At 47.2% G+C, this 24,731-nt stretch overlaps 1 protein-coding gene across 1 annotated transcript in view; it reads right to left on the bottom strand.

Annotated features, from left to right (window-relative positions):
- The window catches only part of PRKG1 (protein kinase cGMP-dependent 1), a 395,197-nt gene extending 370,689 nt beyond the window's left edge, over positions 1 to 24,508 (bottom strand). The window contains exon 1 of the mRNA XM_090144719.1: positions 23,608 to 24,508. Coding sequence (XP_090000845.1) covers positions 23,608 to 24,158 — 551 coding nt within the window. The 5' untranslated portion in view covers positions 24,159 to 24,508. The remainder of the gene's footprint in view (positions 1 to 23,607) is intronic.
- Positions 24,509 to 24,731: the final 223 nt, after the last annotated feature.

Genomic DNA, 24,731 nt, shown 5'->3' with positions numbered 1-24,731 from the left:
GGTGTGGGGAGGAGAGGGTAAGGATGCAGCCATGGATGGGTTCTGCAGTGCGTGGTACCTACGTGGCAGCTGGCAATGCCAACCTCCTTGTAGGGCGTGAGCGGGCAGCAGGAGAGATCCAGACAGAATCACAGAATCATAGGGGTTGGAAGGGACCTCCAGAGATCATCGAGTCCAACCCCCCTGCCAAAGCAGGTTCCGTACACCAGACAGTGTTTATGGAGCTGTTTTGCTCTTTTTAGCGTCGCGTAGCAGCACTTGGTTGTATCCGAAGTTCCAGCTTTGACCCTGAAGATGGTCTTTATGAAATTAAACAATCAAACAAGAATGGACACGGATGGCAGCTACTCCCCGTTCAGCACTGCTGCTTGAAAGGGCCTGGGCTCTGCTCAGAAACCTGGAGCGGGGCTCTGCAGGTTGGCCAACACACTTGGTACCTCCCACATTGTGCAAGATGCACATGCAAAAATAATTTATAAAAAAGGTTCTGCAAAATGCTTCTTCTTGACACTCATGTGCCAGGCACAAAAGCAGAGTTCCCTGGCCAAAGTTCCCATGTGTTGCCACCACGCTTTAAGTTCAGGCAGTGCTTTTTGTACAGCCCCTCCATTGCAATCTTCTGTAGCTCACTGGGAACAAAAGTACCAAGTATCTCCTGAACATTTCCATTTTAAATATGACTGGTGTTAAATAGATGCACGTGTGCTGCCTGCAAACTAGAAGTCAATGATAAAAAAAAATGTAATAGCATGGAACCAGTGTGTTTACAGTCTTACTGTTTTCCTCCCCCCAGAAGCCCCCTGACCAGGAAGATGCGATACAGTTAGCTGAAGCCCACCAGGTTCCCAGAGAACAACAGCCCTAGGGGAAACTCATGCATAATTTCTCAATGACAAGCAGCAAAGCCACGCTGCTCAGTTCTTACTGGAGGTGCACAGCCTGCAACTGAGACAACATTACAGAGATAAGAAAGGATGCAGAGAAAAACATGAGAAATTATGAGAAATAAAACTGGCAAGGAATGTAAGTATATGTAAAGGGGATCTTTGTTTACAGGTGGAAGACAAGTTTGCATAAGACCTAGAGGAGAGACTGTATGGCTCGATTTTAGATCTGTGGCTATAACCAGTAAAATTGTGGCTGGTCTTCCCTGGTTACCAGAGGCTGAAGCACCCTAAAGATCTTCTTAAGCTGCCAGCTGAGCTCTGCCACCCAAAGGTTTCCTGTTTTTGGTAAAGAACCCCTCGGGTAGGTGCTACCACCCCCCTCCAAGAAAAATACATTTTTCTGTTCCAGTGCTCCCAACTCCATGTTCCCATCAAAAAATCTTAGGCTCTCCAAGCAGCTGCTTTGTCTTCCTGAGCCTCTGAATGGAAAGAAACGGCTCTGCAGAGAAGAATGGCAGGAATGCACTGACTGGCTCAGCTGCAGGAGAACAGGGTAAGGCTGCATGCAGGGAGCAGCCATCATCCTAAAGCATATTTCTACCTGGCCGTTGCAATGCTGTGCCTTGCCTTGCCCAAGAAGAAAAAAAAATAGAGCATCTGCAGTCTACCTGTCCCAAAACACTACAGCATGGCAATCACAGGCAGCCCCATGAAGCACAGCTGCACCATCCCTGCCTCTCCCCAGAATGGCTCTGATGTGCTCACAGTAATTCCCTTCTGCACAACTCCTGAGTTTTAATAGCTTTCACTTTCAAGGATCATCTGCCATCAAATGTACCCACTCAGCTGCCATTTTCCAAGCAAAAAAGCTCCCCACTCTGCAAGCACCTCCCAGGCCCACTATGACAGGCTCAAGTAGCATACAGGATGGCTAGCAGGCAAACGTCACCTTGCTACTGTGGCCAGGGCAGTGCATAAGGAGAAGCTAAGGATGCATCGCTGAGCATATACATGAACTCTTTCTCCTTGTAGAAGACTATTTGTCTTTTTTCTACAAGCCATTACTTTCTCCCTTTCATAAGGATCCTTAGGAGCAGCTCAGCCTGCAGAAGAAAGTGGAACCACTTGGGTTTTATGATGTTGGCCAGGACTTTGGGCAAGGTGCAAGACCCATGGGAAAAAGATAAATGCATTCCCTGTGGGTAACACCTTTCTGATGTGAAGAAACAAATATACAAGAAGACTTAGAAGAGAGCAGCACACATATGCAAAACACATGCATAAAACTCATCTGTTGGTCAGCCAAGGTTATAATCTCCCTTATATTTAGCACAGAGTGAGGAGAGGGATGGTGTTCAATAGCAATGGGTACGGCTCCATCTGTGAACAAGCTCCTCCTTTTTACCTTCCCACATTACCAGGACAGTTGACCATTCTTTTCACTTTCTGTCCCAAACAAGTTGCCTCCAGCACCTCCTTCTGGTGCCACGGTGTCCTGCAGATTTGAAGGGGAGGGCTGGGAAATAGTTCAGCCCTAAAGGATGATGAAGTTGGACCTACTGCATCAAAACAGCCTTGCTAAGACTACGGAGCAGGAATTGGCAATATTTGGAAAGTACTTCAGCCCCACTTCTCTCTGAAAATAAGCCCTGCTTTCTCCTGGCATTGGATGTTCCTCATTTTGGTCCTTTCTGGAGCCTTTAAAAGTGAGAGCTGGACCCACTTGTCCCTCCCCACCACAAGGATGGAGAGACCCAAGGCTGGGAATTCTTCCAGCCAGTGCTATCTCTTAAACCCCATTGAGTCCTAAGTGCTGGAAGTAACACCTCAAATGATTATCTCAAGGGTTTTTTTTTTTTCTTTAGTATGTAGATTTTTTCCATTATCAGAAGCACTAAGAAGAAGCTCTTGTAAGGAGAGTGCAACTGCTCCAGCCTGCCCTAGGAAATCTTCCCAGTATAAGGATCATTTGGAGCAAATAAAGTGCATGAGAAAAATACCCCAAGGTCTAATAATGGTACCAAAAAAAGGCATGCTGCAAAGACAAGAAGGAATAATAATGTGCTGTACCGTAATTGGTAAAACATTTAGCTTTTTATATCACATTAGGGGCATACTTAATAATGCACAAATGAATGCTGGTGTCATGCACAGCAAATTGATGAGCCCTGGTAAGTGTAAAACCACACAGAATTACCCATGCAATACAGTAGGGCAGTTTCAGCCCTCCCTCCCTTTTTTCACACACACGTGGGTTCCATAATCAGACCTAAGATTCAAGTCTCCTATTCTTCATGGGCAAAGGATATATTGGAAAGATAGGGCACAACTCTTTGATTCTTGTTTTTCAGTATCACAGCCAGGCGGCTGTAGAGCCAAAACAGTAGAGGACCATTTACAGGAGCAACACCAGCTTTATGTCTACGTGACAAATTCAATTATTCCCAGTATTCAACACAATACAAAGCCTCTCCCATTGGAGCAAGAAGTTCCTCTGGCTTCCTTCTCTCTGCTATGTCCCCTGTTCACACCTTCCCAGCCTATGTGTCCAGAAACCACAGACCCAGCATCTGGCATGCTTCAGCTGAAAAGTGTCTCTGAAACACACGATGGCAAAGAAAGCTGGATTTTCAACAGCTTGCCCCATCAGATGTCCGTGGTGGTGGCAGTGGGTCTCCCTCCCCTTCCTTCAGTGCCACTCATGGGTCCCTGTAGGGTAGGAGAGGATACCAGGTAGCACCTCCTTAGATGAAGCTTTCGGAACTGGGCTTTCTCCAGGAGGAAGCAAACACATTTTCACACACTCTTGAGACTATAGACAGCAAGTGAGGATCTCTGTCCCTCCAGTCCCTGAACAGCTCCAGGAGGTTTTTCCCCACTTGCCAGGAAGTGAGGCCAGACCTAGGCACATCTCACTACAGGCTGGGGTAAGCTTCAAAATGATTCAGCTTCCTTAAGAAGTCTCGTGTTAAGCTCGTGTTAAATAGCAACTTGTTCTGAAAAACACCAAAGTAAATTCCTGGTGCTCCTTTGCAGTTGTTACGATTAGACACTGACTATGCCCCTGCTTTTCTCAGCAGTCCCAGTGTACCTACTATGTAGAGCAAAAGCAGCATTTAGGCAAGGAGAGCCCTACCAATGTTGTTTTCTTGCTTTCAGCCTTAAGCTACCAGCAAACGATCCAAGGGACCAATTAAACAAAGTGCAGGGAAAAAGATCTTGGATCAGGTCTTGGAGCCCTGATATCCAGGATATCAAGGAGGAGAAGTTCGTAGAAAACATTGACAGTTGGCAAAGCAGATTCACTCTGGCCCTTACACCTCACATCTGTGAGGAAGTTGCAGCCTTTGCAGGGAAGTAGAAACTGAGCATCGGAGCTGCTGCTGCTGCTTTGAAATGGCCCATGGCCATTCAATCATTGTTACTCCCTAGCCAGAAACTCTCCAGCTGCCCGACATATGCCCTGTGACACCTTTGCATTACATTGCTCTGGAAAGGCAAACATGGGTCTGACTGCGCTGTTCTGTGTGATCCCACCAATCAGGTGCTCAGCGGGGCATCTGGGGTCAGACCCCATCCTTCTGAATTCACCCCCCTGCTCCTGCTAACCTTTTCAGTTGGGATCATACCTTCATCTCTCTGTGCTCAGGCTGCACAGCGCTCTGACTAGCAGTAACAGCATCTCATGGTACGTTTAGGAGCAGTGATTTTTGCATTGGTATTCAGCAGCATGCTGGTAAAAACTAGGGTTGATCAAAAGCGACGTTTGCCTTGTAGTCAGCCTGAGATGTTTGGTATACTTACAAAACGCCACAAAAACTCAGCTAGACTCACCAGCTTTTAGCATCCTTCCATGTCCTCCACCACTTCATCCCTCCATCACCTTTTCGCTGATTTTTTTCATCACAGGTCAAAATCAGAGCACTCAGAAAGGCATAAACAGTGACAGACTTGCTTCCCCCTCCACCCCCCCGGCTATTATTATTTTAGTCCATAGTGGCTCATTCCTACGTACGATTTTGAGGCTGCCTGATGCTGTTTCTTAGCTCCCTGGCTGTAACAGTGGCAAAGCCCTGGCAGCCCTGGGCACTCCCTCTCCTCACCCTTCCCAACCCAGCAGCGTTTCTTATCTCCTCTAGCCAGTATTGTGCCGGTCACCTGCTGTAATTGCCTTGGCGCATTGTGCTGATCTATCCAGCCTTCAAAACAATTCATTTATATTCAAAATTGGGTTAGAAATAAACATGGATTGTACTGTGACCAGTATGAAAATAGCCAGTGCGTTATCATTATTTTATGACAGATGCATTGTGAACAACTGCACTGTCTCTTTATGGAATCAAATAAATTCTTCTGCTTATTATAAAATATCATTTGAATGTTTCAGGTACTTATAACAATAAGCACACACACAAAAAAGCACATTTTAAACCTGTATTTTATGCAACTAGACAGACTGCTGTTTCTTATAAATAAATGTAATTTGCACTCAAAGTTGTCTGGCTTTCTGGAAATGGATTCATCCCAGAATTTATTTTCAAGTCTTTCTCTGACACCAACACATCCTGAGCAATGAGGCATATTTTACCAAAATACCAGACTGTTATTCACGTCTCTGGAACTGTTTATGTCCACAACTCTTAGCAGTGCTAAACCCTCTCTTGCAGAATACATTTCCAAAAAAGCTTTGTGCTCCAAGTCGATGCTCGTGGCCATTTACGGCTCCAAATAAATGGCAGTATCCCACAGAGGACCCAGCTCATTAGGATACCAAGGAAATGTCTGTGAATCATCCAGGCAGATGTGAGCAGGGGCTCACATTGGGTTTCACAAAGGTTTTTCAGCGCTTCACTGACTTCTACAGCTATTTCTTATTCATGCTTGGGAAAACTTCATCAGGTTAGGCTCTCTAACTGTGTAAAAAAATGTTTTGCTCACAGCATCCTCTCTGTCAGTTTACTCAAACTGATTGCTCTACTCACCAGAGCATTAGAGGCCACCAACGCTTGATTTCCTACACATTGCCAACATCTTTTGATGACTGACTGTCTTGCTGCAATGGGTACATCTCAGGGGATGGGCAGAACTTTTCTCTTGTGTGCAAGTCCTGTTCCAAATCAGCTCAGCCCCATGACCACCTCTGTGCACACCACGGGCAAACAGACCAGCAAAGCCCAGGACCCCCAGCCCTCTTCTCACTCCATCTTCATCTTGTTCTGTCTGATCCTGACCCGCTGTCCTGCACAGAGCTAAAACCTGTGATGAAATATGCTGGGAAGCTTCACCTTTGCAACTCCTCTCCACCATGAAACACACTGGGAAGCTTCCCTACTGGCACTCTTCTCCACCACCTCCTCATTTTTCATCCAGGTGGGGAACAGCAATGTTGTTGACTCACAGGAGATCCTTCAAATCTGGCAGTAAAAATCCTTTGCAAGCAATGAGGCTGCAAAGGCAACATGCATTTGGGGGCTGCTTCTCTGTGCCCTAGGAAGCAATTCTAGGTTTGGCCACCATCTCTTACAGCCTCCTGTTAGAAGGAATTTCTGCTGAATCTTGATCACCCATTCTTTTACTTGCATGGCTTAATCCAAATGACCTTCATATATGCAATCTGTCTGTGCAAAGCTCAGTATACAAACTCATCTTCAAACCCTCTGACGCGGTGAGCATTTCTCATGCTGTTAGAATAGAAAGAGTCAATACCGGAACCTGTGGTGTTGCACAGACAACACTTTGTGCATCTGCTCTGCTACAAGATTGAAAACTCGCAACCAGTTTCAAAAATCCCCTTTGCAGACGAACAAATGTCTTTTTTTGTAAAAGCTGCTCTTTCTCTTTTTATTTCTTTTGGCATAAAAGCCGTGGCTATCAGTACAACAACAGCCTTCAGCCCGTGATTTGGGCATGACGCAGCACCACATGCCCTCACCCCACTCGGTGGGTATTGGCCCTGCTCTGTTCCCTTACATGGCCTGCAGCTCTGGCAGGCGCAGCATTCTCCACATTCTTCTTTTTTCCCCCTGCTTTTTAATTCTTATTTCTTTGCAGAGCATAGCACACGAGGAGTAATGCCGCCCTCTGCTGCCCTGCAAGCTCACATGAAATAATACTGGCATCACCAACAAAAAGTCAGCCAAAAGGCAATGCAGAAACAAAAAAAAAAGTATGTATTAAAAAGTTAAATAAAAAAAAGGGCAGAGGGGCAGAAGCATTGATCACACTCAGTTCCCACTGATACACTGCTTTCTCAGCAAGAGAGCATGGTTAATACTGGAAGTTTTTAATGAGTTTGCTGCTATAACTCTGAAGAAGTGAATGCATGGCATTTTGCGGGTCCTACTTCTACAAAAGAAGCCATCCATGTAGACCACAGTGCAGCTCCTCTCTATGTTCACTGCCGTAATCAAACTCACAGCCTTCCCTCCTCATTATTCACCTTACCTGATGGGCAGAGCCTTAACAATTCCCGAGGTACAGTAACTCTACACCCAGCAGCTCTGCAGCTCAGACCTCACGTTTTAGATGGGTTAGATTTACCCACGTATGCATTCCCCTTGAAGAGATACATAAGGTGGATTCGTTGAACATCTGAATCGATGATTTGATTTACTAATAGGCCTGATACATGAGTCTTTAGGACCTCATCGATTCACACTGATTCCTGGCTCTCAACTCAAAACCCAATACATGCTGTGATAACGTGTGACGATGCTGGGCACACACATTAACTCAGAATGCATAAACCTAAGCATCTCTCTCTTAGAATGAGCAGAATAATTTAATTGCTAACCATGACTGATCTGAAAAAGGTGGGTTTTTTTTTCAATTAGGATCTAGCCTCATTTCTTTCAATATTTAAATTATTCTCAGAACACTAAATCTTTTCATTTTTTGCTTATATTTCCTACAAAACATTCAGAAAACTCAGCTAAACTCAACAACTAATGTTAATACCACGACACATATAGCTATCCTTGCAATTGCTACTGATCCATCACCTCAAAGAAACCTCCCAGACTCCAAAGTTTAACTTCCTCTGTACTCCTGAGCAGGGAAACTCTTACTTAAATTTAATGTAATTTCCAGACAGAATTGGTATTGACGGGATGGCAGAACAGCAAATGCCAAGACAGAAGACTAAATTATAGGGAAAGAATCGATACGGGAGCCCAACTAGAACAATAGATTTAAGTAGCTGCATTTTCCCTTCAAGCTTTTATGTATTTTGCAGGGGACTATTAGGAGACATGGTAGGTAATGTTTTTAAGAGGGAAATCAAACCCAAACAGATTAAGCGGTTCACAGTAATACGTTTATCCTCAGGTCAGAGCGGCGCTTTGGTAGGCCAAGTAAGGGCAGCCTAGATTGCGGCCAGCAGTCATAGTACATCCCAGTTAATGTTGGAGGCAAAAGTAATCCATTTATTAGCCCAGCTCACGACACTGGAAGGGAGATCCTGAGGCTAAGGCACCAAACATCTCTGCGATACTTTCATCAAGTAAGGCACAAAGTTCCTATTGTGAGATGAAGCTGGAGGTGCCCACCCTGTCTGACATGCAGCCTACAACCAAGCACAATTCTGCAACCTGTGCTCTTTCCGAGAAATAAGCAACAACTGGCTCACCACAAACATTTCTTGCTCTTCTTCCTACATTTAGAGCGGGAATATCACTGCAGCATCTCCATGGACTTTGCAGATGTAGGAGGAACAGGAACTGCACCAGTCGTCTCTCTGCAACCCAAGTTCTTCTCCAATAATGTTCTTACAAAATCACTGAGAGGGAAGAGTCCACTGATGCATCCTACTAGAAAATTGCACCAAAGGCTGTAAATCTAAAGCAGGTTTTAAGATTTTCAGAGGAGAATCCCTTCGCCCCTCCTCCCTGATAAAAGGGAAAGCGCAGAGAAGAGACCAAGCCTTTGCATTTCATCTAGGGGAACAGAAAGATGTCTCCGGTTTCTCCCTCATTGGCCCATTTTAGCAGCATTTCTTCCAGTTCCACAGCAAAGTGCATCCATCTAAATTCAACACTCACTAAGACTAAGAATTACCCTCACAGAGAAAAGCAGTGCTTCTTAACAAAATAGGAGCAAGACAAAACTGGAGTCCTCAGGGAATCTCCTTTAGATCCAAACAGGCTTCTATGGAAAGGAGTCAGGGTGGCAGGTGCCTCCTCATTTAAATCAGAAGCAGTAGATACATTCTTCAGCATGATGCCTTTAGGGAAAATGCAATCCACACAAAAAGAGGACCAAATCTGTACATATTCATTTGTACGCCTGAGAAGTCAGAGTGCATGTTTCCATCTGAAGGTGAAAATCAGTTACCTGTCTACAACACAGCTATTTCAAACCTTCTGGGGAAAAAATCTGCTTTCTGCAGGCTGAGCATTGTTCATTCACTGGAGAAGTAATGCAGACAGAGCTGAACATTTGGATAATGACTGTTTCTAGCTCTAAAATCTCAGTTAACACTAATTTGTTGAACTCAAAGCCTTGAATTAGTGCTGCACTTTTCCTTTTAACTACTAAGTGATGCTTTATTTTTACTGGAAAAGCATTTCACTGTATATTTGTGTTTTGTTACCCACTGAGTGGCGTGATGTTACTTTCACATATTTGCAAAACTAGACCTTCAATTTGCACATTGTTATTAGCGCTTCTTCCATGATGCTAATGGATCTTAAAGAAAATCCTTTAATTGATTTTTGCCTCTATTCATCTCCCTACTCAGTGACACATAGGAAAGAAACAGCATAAGTAAGCAGAAGTGGAGCATCTAAGGAACAACTTCTGGCACTGCACTACTAATATTTGGAAATGGCTGTGAGTTCTTGCAGAGAGCAACACACCTGCTTTCACCCCCAAAGGAGAGAGGGCCAGCCTGCCATCTGAGCACAAAGCTGACGAAAGGCAAGTGCCCTCTGCCTGTAGATCATTCAAACCGTATCATTTAACTCATAACTGTGACAGTTTATACCAACGTGCCTTATTTCTCTTCCTCAAAACATAAGGCAGCCTAAAACATGAACTCCTGCTAGCTGCATGCTTTATGGATTAATTAACATAATTACTCATTCTTATCCTGGTCAGCTTGCTAGATTCATGTGCTGTATTTCCAGCTTGAATAATTCAGTGGGAATTAATTATTTATAGCTTGATGCCTTTCAGCTGAGCTGCTGGAGTCCACGCCAGCCATCGGCTCAGCCAGCCCCACCTCAGCTGGGATCACAGCCGGGAAGCAGGAGGCTGCACTTAGCCACCCAAAGGATCATGCATTATATCCCCCCACACCCAGCACTTGATTTATAGGTGATGCAGGTTAAAGGAATCTGAAAAATTGCATCTCTCCATCAAGCACCTTTCTTTTGTTGCTTTTTTTTTTTTTTTTTTAATTTCTTTTGCTTTGTCGATACAATGCACTTTGAGGGACAAGATCTCTCTATTAACGTGTAACCATCTTCTCTCCTAGGAACCAATGTTGCACTCAGAACACTGGTTTCTCCCTAGGGAAGCTGCGGCACAGTCTTCAGAACACCCAGAAAGGAGAAGGAGGTTGGTACCACCCACCCATTTTCTACACTGATCTTCTAAAACCTCCACTGTGTCCTGAGAGGACTGGGAGTACATCGCAGCCACCCAACACCTCCTCCATTAGCACAACTCTCCCCCCAGCACCGCCAAGGAAAATATTCCGTGCGGTCATTTGGCAGCTTGGCAGCTCCGACCCAGGGGTTTGGCAGATATAAATACCTGTGTCTGAACAGTGCAGCCCTTCAGCCCCGCCGCTCCCTCTGCCTGCATCCTCCAGCTCCCCGGGGGAGTGTGGTTACCCTCAGCACCCTGGAGCACTGCCCGCTGTGTACTTTACCTTATGCAAACCAGCTGCTAAAGGCTGCTGCTCTATGAGTCCTTTTACAACAGCAGAGGGTGGGGACACAGGGCTGAAAGCATCTCTTATCCTGGAAGGCCTGGGGTCCCTGCAGCCCTCTAGCTTCTCTCCGCACGCCGCCAGCTGAAACACTGTATTTTAGGTTGTTTTCAACCACTTCCACCACGTCATACACATGCACACACTGCTGTATCCCACGCACTCACTGCCACTGTTCTCCACCAAGCCTTCTGGGAAAGTATTTAGGTTTTCAGAGCTCATAGCCCGTTCTAGGTGTTCCAGATGCCTCGGGAGGAATGACCACGGGCGCTTTCTTCCTCCTGTCTTGCTGGAAGCTGTTTGTCTGCTGGCACCAACCTGCAGCTCACCCACCCAAGAGATCCTCTGCTGGGGCCCAGTGCAGCTTGGAGACACAAGCTCCTGCTGAGCCACCGTTTTCAGTTCAGATGTAGCAGTTTCAGAACTAGAGATACACTTCTGAAGCTCTTAAAACCCCAAACACCATCGTTTTGCCACTTCATGTTTTTGGTCACGTGTTTGGATTTGTTTTTCGCTCTAATTGCTGTCCCACTGCTTGAGGAAAGCTTCACCTGGTGTCGGAGCTTCCTGCTGTGTGAGTCCCACACTGCCTGCATCGCGTCTCGCTACAAGCCTGCTTGCTGTTTGTGCAATGGTCTCAAATGAGAAGTATACTAGAAAAGGAAAATCTGTGTTTAACCCCCATGTTGGTTAAGGATCAGTAACCTAGCACTTACTTTTGTGTGACAGGACCTACTTTATCACGCTGATAAACACGATTAGTTTATGCTGAGTAAATGTCATACACCTTTGAGTGTACAAGTGAAAGCTGTGTTTGTAAAGGCAAACATGGGAGACTATCTGAAGGTTTTAAAGAGCAGCAGGCGATAGGATGACATTTCCTTTGCTTGGGAACAACCTGTTTGTAGTGAAAGCAGTGTCTAAACACATGAAATTGGGTCATAATTATCCCATTATCATGGTGTGGGACTGAAGGCTAGACCAAGGTAATGCCTGGAAAATATTTCCTACTCCATAGGAAATCATTAACTCAATAGTTTCATTAGCAGAACATCGGGACCACCTCTGCTTTACAGCACCAGGCATCAGATAGAGGAGAAAGGCATTAGCAGAAAATGAGAGAAATAAGAGCTTTTACAGTACAAATCAAAGCACCTGCATGGCTTTGCCAAGACATCAGAGGGCAGATAGAATTGTCTCCTGCCCACCTAAGCACAGCCTGGTTATAAACACTGGAACTGCACAAGCTGCACTTCATAGAATCATAGAATGGCTTGGGTTGGAAGGGACCTCGAGGATCATCAAGCTCCAATCCCCCCACCGCAGGCAGGGCCACCAATTTAATTTACAACAACTAAACTCATCAGTCGTATCTTCCTTAGGATGGCAAAATCCACAGAAAATCCTTGGAAAACAAAATGACTCTACGGATCAGTGTCTTAACAGATAAAACATAGAGCAATGCATGGTCTACAGACAGACAAAATCAGATTCCTAGAATCATAGAAACATTTGGTTGGAAGGGATCTTTTTAAAGGCCATCTGGTCCAACTCCCCCTCAATGAACAGTGGCATCTACAGCTAGATCAGGTTGCTCAGAGCCTGTAGAAGTTGAAATAAGGTCTCCCTGGAGCCTTTTTTTCTCTAGACTGAACAATCCCAAATCTCTCCATCTGTCTCCATAGAAGAGAGTGGAACAGAATCACTGAATCACAGAATTGCAGGGGTTGGGAGGGACTTCAAGAGATCATTGACTCCAATCCCCCCGCTAAAGCAGGTACCCTATAACAGGTCACACAGGTAGGAGTCCAGATGGGTCTTGAATATTTCCATGAAAGGAGACTCCAGCACCTCTCTGGGCAGCCTGTTCCTGTGCTCCACCACCATTACCATAAAGAAGTTCTTTCACATGTTAGCACGAACTTCCTCTGTTCATGTTTTAGGCCATTACTCCTCGTCCTATCACTACACAGCACTGAGAAGAGCCTGGCCTCACCCATTTGCCTCCCACCTCCATTTAGATATTTATAAATATTTATCAAATCCCCTCTCAGTCTTCTTTTCCCAGGCTAAAATGACCCAGGTTATCCAGCCTTTCCTCTAAGGGGAAATGCTCCAGGCCCTTTATCAATTCTTAATACACTGAGATTTCAGATTTCTGAAAGAAGGGTGGGCGAAGGAACCATGAGGTTTTCTCTGATGATGATCTTCAGCAAGTTTTCAAATACCAAGAAACACTTAGGATGGTCAGAGTAAAGCAAGTGTTCCACAAACACTTTTAGAATGTCAAAGGAACTGTACAGGTGTTGGCTTGATGTTGATCCTGGACAACATCTGGGATATACAATTCTCAATTTAACTGCTGAAGAAATAAAGGCAATATAACGAATGCCAATCTATCTGACTCTGTGCAAATAGATGTCATGACTCCAACTTAGGAGCTTTTGTTAAATCGCTTGCAAATTCAGTTGAAAAAGCATTTGCAGTGATGTATGCAATAACAGCTGTACACTGACCTACAAACAAGAGCTAGGTGAGCACATTTTTCTCCCAGTGCTTCTCACCCTGGCAGAGTGGTGGTTAAAGGCATGAGAGTGAGCAGCTCACCCCACAAGCAGTGGCAGCAGGGGTCAGCAGCACTGTCAAGCCAGATGAACCAAGGTTTGAAACACAAAACAAATGCTTAAGGCACAGCTATTAGGGCAATCCATCTTCCCAAGGGATCATGGTGTTCTTTTAGTCCATAGCAAACTTTTAAAGCATGCTTATTATTATTATTATTTTTAAGGCAGAAATACACTAGAGAGAACAAAACTTCCAGAAAGGCTAATGGCCCATCTCTTGCAAGTCAGGCTAGATGATTGCAGCTGGACTCGCCAGCCTTATAACAGAAACACTTGTGAAAAATGAACTCATTTTCATTCATTCTTTGGCTATTCGATATCTTTCAGGCATGGTAAAAGGGTTCAAGAGTGAATACAAATGCAATTGTAAAGCCTGCTTCTGTAAATCACAGCTACGCGCTGAATTTACTAATGCTGTCAGTCCAACATCCTACAGACTTCTTGGCCCGGAAGCCCAGACAGAATGCAGATGTACAGACTTTATCAGCTCCATATTATGCCTCACAATGTGAAAATGATTGCATGATGAGTAAATTCAACACCCACGCAAATAACTGCTGCTTCCAGTTCCTAATGAATCACAGGCCCAGGATGGGGTCAGAGGAACATTCATGGTGGGAAAGAAGTAGCTCAAACGGTCTGTTTCACATGCTGCCTAGGCAAAATGATTGCAGAAACATGACTCAGGGAGATTAATGACATAATTTAAGCAGACAACTAACCACTAAATTCATGTGATTTTTCTGCCCCTATTTTCATGTTTTATTTACATTTTGTTTAAAAAAAAAAAAGTAAAAGACTTGATTTTTGTCAACTTTATATTTAGCAAGAGAATGAGAAAACTCTTTCCCACAACAGACTCCCATGCTAACTGGGCAACCAACCTAACGCTCAAGGTGGAAACTGGCTTTACCTTGGCCTTCATATCGGAGTAGTGATAGCACAGATGGGTCACCCCAGTAGAAAAGGTGCAAGAGCTCATAAAGAGATGGGCAAGGGAAACTACAAACGGTTCAGCTTCTGGATGCACAAAGTCCCACAAGGAGCTGGTTATTTTCACCAGGATGGAGTTTACCACAGAGACACAGATTAATCAGGCACCAAAATTTCTGTCAAAATGTCCTTTAGTTAACCCCAACACCATTCCCACTTCCCTTTCCCATGCATATTTCCTCTTCTGCCCCAAGCACGTACATTAATGAAGTAAGAAACTTCTCCTCATTTCATATCCATAACACCCAAGGCAACCTGAGCCATCTTTTCCAGGCTCTCTTCCCAGTGGAGCAGACTTCTGGCTGGAGCAATCCCCCTCCAGAAGACAGAATGTCAACTTTTGCATAGAAATCTAAATAATTATTTTAATGCTGTGGAGTGCAAGGACAAATTGCCATTTTGGTTCAGCCCTCTCTGCTCTGCAACGGCTGAGCTGTGCAGAAAAGTGAGCCCAGCAGAGGATAAAAAGATCAGGGTGTCTGCAGGGAAGATGAGTTACCACGGTCTGTGTTTCCAGAAGCAAGCCTGATCATTCCCAGAATTGGACATCGATAATAAAAACTGCAGATCAAAGGAAGGCAGGGAGAGCCTGACTGCCAACACACCACGCTAATGCCCCAGCCATGCATTATGCAATGAGAGGGAATGGGCAGATTTCTCCCTTTACCTTGAGATTTCTTAATGGAGCACGAAAAAAAGAAAATCAATGGGTGAGGGGAAAAAAATAAGAGCCTTTAATGCTGCTTTGATATTAATTTTTTACATATTCTATAGTGCTTTTCTGAGCTACAGAGAGCTGAAGTCAGACAGAAATGTGACGGTGATTTTAAGGTTAGCATTCTATACGATGTCACCAGCAGAAACTGGCAAAGGAAATGCATAGAAGAAGCAAAACATTGCAAGTATAGCTTGCACAGTCCTGGAGAATGCTTCTCTTTGAGCAGTGTCCACAAAATTGCAGGGCACAAGGCTCCTATCCTGACCCTGCTACCAACCACGAGAAGCTTATTCACATTCCCATCATCTGCAAAATGAGTGCAAAGGGACTCACTTCCAAAGGAAAATGCTTTCAAGTGTACAGATAAAAATATCTTCTAACACCTGTGATGTTTTTCTATAGGGAACTATGAAAATGTTCCGTATAAAGCTGGTCACTCCTGCTGCTTTCCATTTGCATGAGCTCTATGGCTCCATCCTCACCCCCACCATCCTGGTGGCTCCTTTTGATGGAGCTGAAGCCCCACCATGACCTGGAACAGGTATGATCCCAAGGAGAACCTCCTCACTCAGAGCTGATTTTGAGCCCCATCATGGAGAGCTCAGTCTTTTTCAACCCCTAAGATGCCAAGGAAATGAGCAGCATTTGTATTTGGGAGTAACTGCACAACAACTGACACAGGGCAGTTCTGTTGTCCTGTCTGTTGTGCAATAAAAACAACTCTGTTCTCAATGCACTCATTCCTTTTTTCTTTTGCACAACCCACGTGTGGCAGTGCTCTATCTGCCAATACAGGTAAACATTTCTCAGCATTCAGAATAACAGATGTATGCATTTAAATAACGGGATCTCACATAAAAACTATCATCTGAAATTCAAAATACATTGAGGTTTTTGATCTTGTTGTTGTTGTTGTTTTTCCAGTGGATTTTCTTCAAAAGATTATTGCACTTACCTGGATTTTTGCTATTCACAAAGCTAACTCTAAGGGTCTGAAAGCAGATGCAGCAAAAAAGAGTGTGAAACTGTGGCTAGTTTTATGGGCAACTTCTCCAGGACTGTAACATCCTCCATCCTCCTCCTCACTGCAGTGGAAACACTCATATAAATCATATCTCTTTAAGCAAACATAATGTACCTCAGAGTCATAAAGCCATTTTTCTTCCCCACTTTCACTAAGCCCAATTAATCATCATTTCTTCTTTTCCACATTAAAACAAAGTCTGGTTCATTGCTGTCTGCCATGCTCAGACTTCTCATTTCTTCCAGTGCTCCATGTTTGTCCCCTATCTTCAGTGCAACAAAACTGCCACCACAATTCTCATGTTCCAGACCAAAATATTAAAACTGTTACAGAACATTAAAAAAAAAAATCCACAGTTTGACAGCTATTGCTCAGTAAACACACAGCCTATATGGACAAACTCCCTTGCTGGAAAACTGAATTTCAAAATGCAAGAGCCGTATACAAAGGCCAACAGGTCAAGAAAGCAGGCAGGTTGAACTCAACAGAAAGCTGGTGGTTCCTGTGGCCTTTCTCAGGTGCTCTGTTGCAGACCTGGGAATGGAATTCTTGAATTGCAGGTTATGGTAGTTGAACAAAGCATCATCCTGCACGGAAAGGCTCTCCTACTGCAAGCACAGCTAAGGCTCCTAGCTGCTTGGTGAATGCCATGAGTGCATCTCTACTAGAAAAATACAAAGATCCAAGTGACAGACTCAGGAGACAGTTATCTTGAGGAGATCGATATCCCACTATCTTCTTGTAAACAACTTTATATTTCCATTCTATCAGTGATCACATCATAAAAGAAACCAAACTGTTAGCAATGTAAAGTTCTCGTGACATTGCTGACCTCCACATTGTGGCCATGAAAGGAACCTAAACTGAGATACGTGCTTGTCTCTGCAAGATGTGATTCTGCAGTTAAACCTTGCCCTATGTTATCCTTACAGGAAAATAAAAGTCAACTGTTTATTTGTTTGTTTGTTTGTTGCTTAAAGCACAAGATTTTTTTCTAGTCCTTCCAAAGTAATCTGCTGCTTGAGAAACTGGAAGAACTAAAATATCCCTTGAATAATTATAGGATGGCTGTTGCTTTCTAAAAAGACAACAGGAAAAGAACAGAAAAAAAGAAAAAAAAAAATACAGTCATTTTGTTGCTTTCCAAATCCCCATGGATTTCACTAGAGCAAGGCTTTCAAGTCTTGTTTGTAGCCCAACATGTGACTGAAAAAAACCAGTTCTTACTGCCTGCGGTGCTCATGTGAAAATGTGCAGGGTGTTTGCTGCAAGGGAACGTAAATGGACCCACCTTCCTGGTCTTTTTATGGCACTGGTGGAGCTGCCCCTCATTGAGAGACTGCGTGACCCCGTAACTTTTATGGGAGCATCTCTGTGTGAGCAGAACAAGAAGGAATCTGCAGAAAGAAGGGACGAATGACACAGCGAGGCAGCAGAAAGTAGGGCAGAATTGTGCAGCGAGGCATTTCCGTGCTGCATTTCCTTCTCCCACCACAGAAGTCTCACGAGTGGGTAGGAGGCATGGTGGCCTTGGTTTCTGGGCTAATCTCATAGAACCCTAAAATCATAGAAAAACAGGATATCCCAAATCAGAGGGGGCACTTAATGATCACAGAGTCCAACTCTGGGCTCCGCACAGCACCACCCAAACCCTACATCTAAGAGTGATGCCCAACACTCCTTGAGCTCCAGCAGCACTGAGCCCACCAAACACAGCGCCCTGCTGCCCAAACCAGCACCTTCCCCTCTGCTGTGGAGAACAAGCCCAGGTTTTTCATGCGGAGGCTAAATTGCACAGAAGGCATTTCCACGTCAGTAAATTTTGAAATCCTCGCTCTAATCCTCGAGCACACGTTGTATTTGTCTTCCAGGAGCTGTGCCACGTTATTTATCTGCGGTTTTCTTCCTCCGGTCGTCTTCCCAGACACCACTGCCCTCTAGTGATAAGTGCTGGGAGATGAAAAGCAGGAATGCCTTCCTTGGAGACACTGCCTTCTTACCACCATCGCGGGCAGAAGAAAGCAGCTTTCCAGTTATTTTACCAGACCTGCTCGCTGCCATGCTGCAGCCTGTGATCCCCCCAACCCAGCCAGGAGCTGCTCCCTGCAAAACAAAAGCTTTTCTCACTATCAGCCACGTACACAAACATCAGCATGCACATGAAGTTGTTCAGAGGATTTGGCTGTATTTCTTTGGTCTCTCAGCACACTACCTGAAGAAATTATCTCCAGTTATCATTCCCAATTTCATGTGCTGCAGGGTATATAACAGAATGTAAGCGAGCAAATGCTCTTCTGGGGCCAATCTCCTGCATGTGAAACATTAAGGAGTTCAAAGAAATTAGTGACAACATCACAGGCATAAATATCACCTCATGGGAAGTAGAATGACAAGATTCTGAGCCAGATCCCTTATTGCAAACAGATTTTTTTTTAATAGGAATTACATACGCATTGGCCACTTAAAATATTTAAAATATTGATGTGATTTTACCTGGGGGGATTTTAGAGGAATTTCCAACAGAGAGCAAAACACAAAGCAATATCACTCCAAATCACCATCCTGTTGCACTCTCTAGGATCAGTCACAGCCTTGTACCCCATTACTGCAAACAAAGTGTCAAAAAATATATGGTAAAGCTTAGCTGCATCTTCAGCTCATACACCGCTACCATATCTAACTCAAATTACACATCACTGTGCATTGGGAATGCTTGGATGTCACATTCACCTGCTGCTACCCAGAACTTCCTTTACAAGTTTTTTATGCACTGCCCTGTAAATTGTATAAAGGTTTCCAAGTGGTGGAGAGAACAGAGAGCTGTGCTTCAATATACGTAGCACACTCTTCACATTTTAATGGACAAGTGTAGTGACCCTTTCAGAGATATAGCAGCATCACTTGGGAGGGGAAATGCTACAGACTTGCTTCAGTGTGACCCTCAAAGCTCACTGTCATAGGAGAAGCTGTATTCTAGGACTAGATGCTCTGACCAGTGTTTAAACCAACCGAAGCAGGATGTGGGTTGGAGGGATCCTTTCTTGCCCCTGTACACAGTAGCCACCCACTCTTCCCATCTCTCAGTGTCCAAAGCAGGCCGTGCTGAAGGAGGGGCTGCTCCCCAGCCACCAGCACAGAGTTTCCCACAACACTTGGGTTTTGTCTCAAATGTGGGTTTGAGCCAGAAGATAAGCATCATTATTTGTGATGGCAAATGCTGGCGGAGAGGCTTGGAGAATCCAAGCTGCTGCTCCAACGTGCGATCCTGAGCACAGCCTCCCTCTCTCCAGCTATTTCAGCATCTCCATTGTGCCTCCTTTGTGGCTGTGGGGTTGTAATACTCATGGAACAACCACGAGCAAAAAATAAAACAACAACAACAACAAACTGGAAAAAAGCAAAGGGAAAAAAAATCAGAAGGCTGCAGCAGTCCTCACCATTTCCAGCTGGGAGGTCATGGCACCGGGTAGACTCCTGGAGGAGCCCATGCCAACCCTGCTCCACGTTTTCCAGGACCTCCATCAGCCCCACAGGCAGCTGAGCACATACCTCGGGAAGGCTTTTTCCCAAGTTTCTCTTTAGGAAAGCTGCAAAGAAGGACTTGCAGGGTTATTTTAGTTCTTCTTCTTATTTCATTTTGACGCAATTCGTCACCCTTGAGATTTTCACTGGAGAATTACCTTTTCCACAGTATGGCCTGAAGTTCTGAGAAAAAGTGACATTGCTGTGAGCAAAGAAAAGCCAAACAAAGAACTGCTGTGGCCAAGCAGTCTGCAATACTGAAATGAGACCCAGATCCTTTTCTCCTCAATACCCAGAGTGACCTCCAGCGATAGCCATGAGACACGAGAAGAACAACACAGCCCTTTTAAATCTTCCAAATGAGCTCACATCAACAATCATCTCACCCCAGAGAGTGGCTCTCTGGTTTCACAGCTCGTATGCATTCCCATTTTAGGGATTTGTGACCAAAACAGGAAAATCCTGCTGTAAGGTGTGCTGTAGGATTGTCTCCCATTGGCATGGCTTCATTAAAAAATACCCAGACAATCAAAACACAGGGCTCCATGACTTTCTATTTGGCCACCCTGCCCTACCCCTCCCTTCGCTGACGGGAAGCAGTAGCTCGAAGCCCATTAAAAATTAAACGACAGGAAATAGTTTCTATCGATTAGCTGTGAACACTTGCTTCTCCTTCTCCCTCTCAAACTCTTCCGCCTCTCTCTGTGACCCCAGGCATCCCTGGGGACCTGATGCCTCGTGCCGTTAAACCCCCTGGATGGATGTGCCACCAAATCCCCCTGGATGGATGTGCCACCAAATCCCCCTGGATGGATGTGCCACCCCAACACTTGGCATGCTGTCAGTCCAAGGGAATGCTGCCCAAAGCCCAGCTCCAACCCCTGCTGCTCCTTTGCAATGCTATCTGATTGTCTGCAGGTTAAACGATGCTTGGTCAAACTCTCCCCCTTTGGATTTTCCTCTCTTTGGGACAACGATGAGATAAGGATACTGAAAGCAACAGGAGTGCCTGGAGCATCAGCTCTCACTAGATGTATGCTGATATCATTGAATCCAATAAAATTCCTTCAGATTAATCAAATAAAATCCTTCCCTGCCAATCAACCGGTGCTGAAATATCCCAGGAATGTGCTGCCACAGCACTCTGAATGGAAGCAGATTGGCAATGGATAAATGAGGGGAAAAGAGGCATTTCTGGGTGGTTTACATTAAACATGCACTGCAATTCCTCACCTCCACTGCTGCACAGTAAAGGGAGGATACTCCAATTACAGGAGCAACCTCAGTGCTGTGGGACAGCCCTAGTGCTGCTGGTTCTGAGCTGTCTGACTTTTCCCCTGCCATGTGGTCGCTCCCTGCTGACCTCGACATTACCATCCGTGAAAGGAGCTGATCGTGCCACAGCCACCACCAAGCTCCAGCTCACCGCATGCTGCTGCCAAGAGGACCCACTCAACCTCCCTGCATGGTGGGAGATGTGCTCTGGCAGCAGCACACTGTCCAACACCTGCAGGAAAGGAGAAAGGGGCAGAAGCGAGAGATTCCTACAGGATCACACCAAGAACAGACCCAGCACGAGGGCTGTGTGAGGGCTGACGGGCCGAGAGCTCACCAAGTCCCAGCTTCTGACACAAAACCATGGTCCCCACTGCCATCTTGTGGCAAACGCATCCTGAAATGAAGATAATTCCCAAAACAAGAAGGAAAAAGTCCAAAAGCTGAGTTCAAAGTTTGCAAGCGCAGCAAGTGTGAGTGGAAGAGCAGGCAGGGCTCCCTTCAGAGATGCCCTGACGTGACCTGACACAGAAGGACAGACAGACAGCACCGTTCAACCCAAGGATGCGGCCGCACACCTGGAGCACGGCCACGTGCACAGCAGTGCCGCAGCCTTGGCACGCATGTTCCCGTGTGCAGGGGTTTATTGGCTGCTTCCAAATATGTAGCAGCTCCCAAAGCAGCACAGCACTGGTTCAGATAGGGCTTATCAGCTGCAACAAGCAGCAGTAAGCTGGAATCAGTAAGCTCCGAATTAGAGAGTACATTTTGAGGCATTTACCCAGAGGACAGTTTAGAACTCGCACCCATTTTTCACGCAGCACAAAGCATCTCCAGGTGCTGAGCACACAGAGGAGCAGCCCTGGGTTCCCAGGGGTGCCTCACTGCCAGGAGTGGGCAGCTCCCCCACTGCCCCCAGCACACCTGCAGCTTTGTCCAGCACTCGTGCCCAGGGCATTGCTGCTAGGGTTCCCTCCTCACCCCCAGCTCATGCCAACAGCTGGCTTGGTGTGATGCAAGAACTCAGCACATTCACACAGGCAGAATCATTCACAGGGGTCTCCTCTCTCTACGCACATCTCTCTGAGCAATAATGCAGCAAGAAAACAACAGGAAAGAGCTGTATTCTGGAAAACAGGCACAGCTCTGATTGTTATCAGAATTGTCCTGTACTCATGGTCATAGAAACGCTCTCCCTTCTTCCAATAAAGCCCAGGCAAATAAGTGCTTGGGGGGAATAACAGCATGAGAGCACCCGGACAAAAGACAGCCCCTCTTTCAGCACCTTCTGTTCTCACTGCCCCCCTTCAGCCCACGTCTGTAGCACATTATAGGGACAGGCTGCAGGGCATGATGCTGTGGCTGCAAACACACAGACCCAGCTTCCTGCTTCCAGCTGGGATTTACCCACTTTTTGGAGTTTCTGTGTCCCATTTACCAGTTCTAACTTCTTGGGAGTTTCAAACACCGGTATGCGCTGCAGACCGTCTCGCCATAAATAGAATTTATCACACCGCAGATCAATCTGTGTTTATCTTCAGACATTACAAAGCACTTGGAGGCCGATGCCAGGCCAGGGTGAGAAGGTTTCTGCTGGCACCACTCTGCGGTCACTGCCCAAATGGAGGAGGTGGCTCCAGACACCGCGTTGGGGTGGGGACAGGAGAGCACTTATGGGTTTTAGCAGCATATTTTGTGCTTCTCAAAGCTCCCGCAGATCTGAGCCAGGCAGGAGGAATGGAAGATGAGGGCAGGTTGGGGCACACGGGGGCACACGCAGCATCGCACCGTGGTAATGAGATGGGAGAGGAACGAAGCAGACCTTCCTTTTCACTAATTTCACTTTAAGCTTTTAACCCAAATGCCATCCCACGGTGGTGGGGTTGGTTCTGTGTGCACGGGTGTCCAGTGTGGTGCCGGGCGTGCTGGGGATGGGGGTGCCAACCCAGGGGCACTGCAGGGAAATGTCTCAAGCGGGGCGGGGGCTGTGGGTGCTGCATGGCCCGATGCAGGGGTTGGGTCTGGGGAGAGCGAAGGGAAGGGGGAAAGAGAATCCCTGTCTGCAGTGGGGCAGGGTCTGTGCCTCGAGCAGAGGGTGAGAAGGGATGCGCTTAGGCAGGGCGGAGGTGAACAGAGTGCTTTGCTCGGTTTTATTCACTCTTCTCACACAGCTCGAAAAACAAAAAACAAAAATACCGAACCAACCGCTCCTGATGCGTCTTTAAAGAAGTACGGTGAGCCGGGGGACAGCTCTCCTCCCCACTCGCTGGCGCGCAGCGGGGGCACGGCGGCAAGGTGCGCTCTGTGCCGAGGAGGTGCGCGCTGCCCCGGCTGCGCCGAGCGGACTTCGGAGACGCGGAGACGGGGCCGGGGATGCTCGCAGGAAGGGCCGCGCTCCGCCCGCAACTTTCCCGCACGTCCCCGGGGATGCGGTCGGGCGCCGCTTCCCCTTTTTCCCACCGCACCGCGACGCTCAACCCGACCCTTCCCCGCCCTCCCCAAAAAGCCTCCTCGTGGGTGCGGGGCGCGTCTGGGAGCGGACGGAGGGCGAGGAACGGGGTCGGGGCGGCAGCGCCCGCGGGAGCCAAAGTTCTCCCCCAGCCCCGAGGGGTCCCGCACCCCCGCCCTACCTCTCGGTCTTGGTGAACTTGCGGAAGGCCTGGCGGAGGTCGTGAAAGGAGCGGTAGGTCTGCGGCTCGGCCGAGATGCCCTGCGCCCGCGTGGTGCGAGGCCCGATGTGCGGGCTGGGGGCCGGCAGCACCGAGTGGCATTTGTGCAGGCGGCGGCGGAGCTCCTGAATCTCTTCGTCCTTCTCGCCCAGGCGCCGCTCCAGCTCCCTGATGCGCTCTTCCTTGAGCAGCAGCAGCTTGGTGAAGTCCCCTTCCAGCTCGCTCATGTTGGGGCCGCGCCGCTCGCATGGAGGGGGCACGGGGGCGGCTCTGCCCGCCCCGCTCACGGCCGCCGGCCCCGCATCGCCCGGCACCGGGCGGGGAGCGGCAGGGAGAGGCGGAGGGAGAAGAAGGGGGGCCCGAAAAAAAGCGGAGAAAAAGGGAAAAAGCTTTTTGTGCCACTCCGCGAGGCTGGGATCCTGGAAATAGCAACAATTACCATGTGATCGCGGGGTGACGCAGCTCCTTGTAACTGGAGCCGAAGACTTGGGATTCAAACAAGAACACTTCATAAATATTAAATCGCCGCCCGCTAATGAGCCACGTGGAGCCCCGGCACCGCCCTCCCGGCACCCCCTCGACTCCTCTCGGGTACCCGGCACCGCGCCCGCAGCCCTTCCCCTCGGCACCCCGGTCCCCCCTCGGCACCCCGGCCACCCTCATCCCACGCCCGACCCCATAGCGTCCCCCGATCACCACGGGGTACCTCCATCCCTCCCCGAGATCGGCACGCATCCTTCCCCTCGGCCCCCACTTCCCTCCGGGTACCCCCAGCCCACCCCTCGCGGGCACCCACGTCCCTCACGACGGACACCCCGCGTCCCACCGGGGCTCCCCGTGTCCCACCCCACGCCGCAGGGAGCGGAGCCCATCAGGGAGCGCAGCCCATCACGGAACGCGGGGCCACGGCTGCGGGCAGCCCCGGAGTGCGGGGAGAGCGGCTGCGCACGATGAGCCTGAGATCAGCGGGGAAGGCAATTAGCGGCCTCCCTGTTAATGAGCTGTGGCCGGGGGCTGTTTCCCCACGTTTGGGTTTGTTCCCGCAGCCTTCACGCGCGGTATATGCCCGCCCCGGGGCCTCAGTG

Source organism: Phasianus colchicus, chromosome 8 (genome assembly GCF_987193195.1).
Source record: "Phasianus colchicus chromosome 8, bPhaCol1.hap1.1, whole genome shotgun sequence".
Taxonomy (NCBI): Eukaryota; Metazoa; Chordata; class Aves; order Galliformes; family Phasianidae; genus Phasianus; species Phasianus colchicus.
Note: the sequence above shows the minus strand (reverse complement) of the source record. Positions and strands in the feature narration are given on the sequence as shown.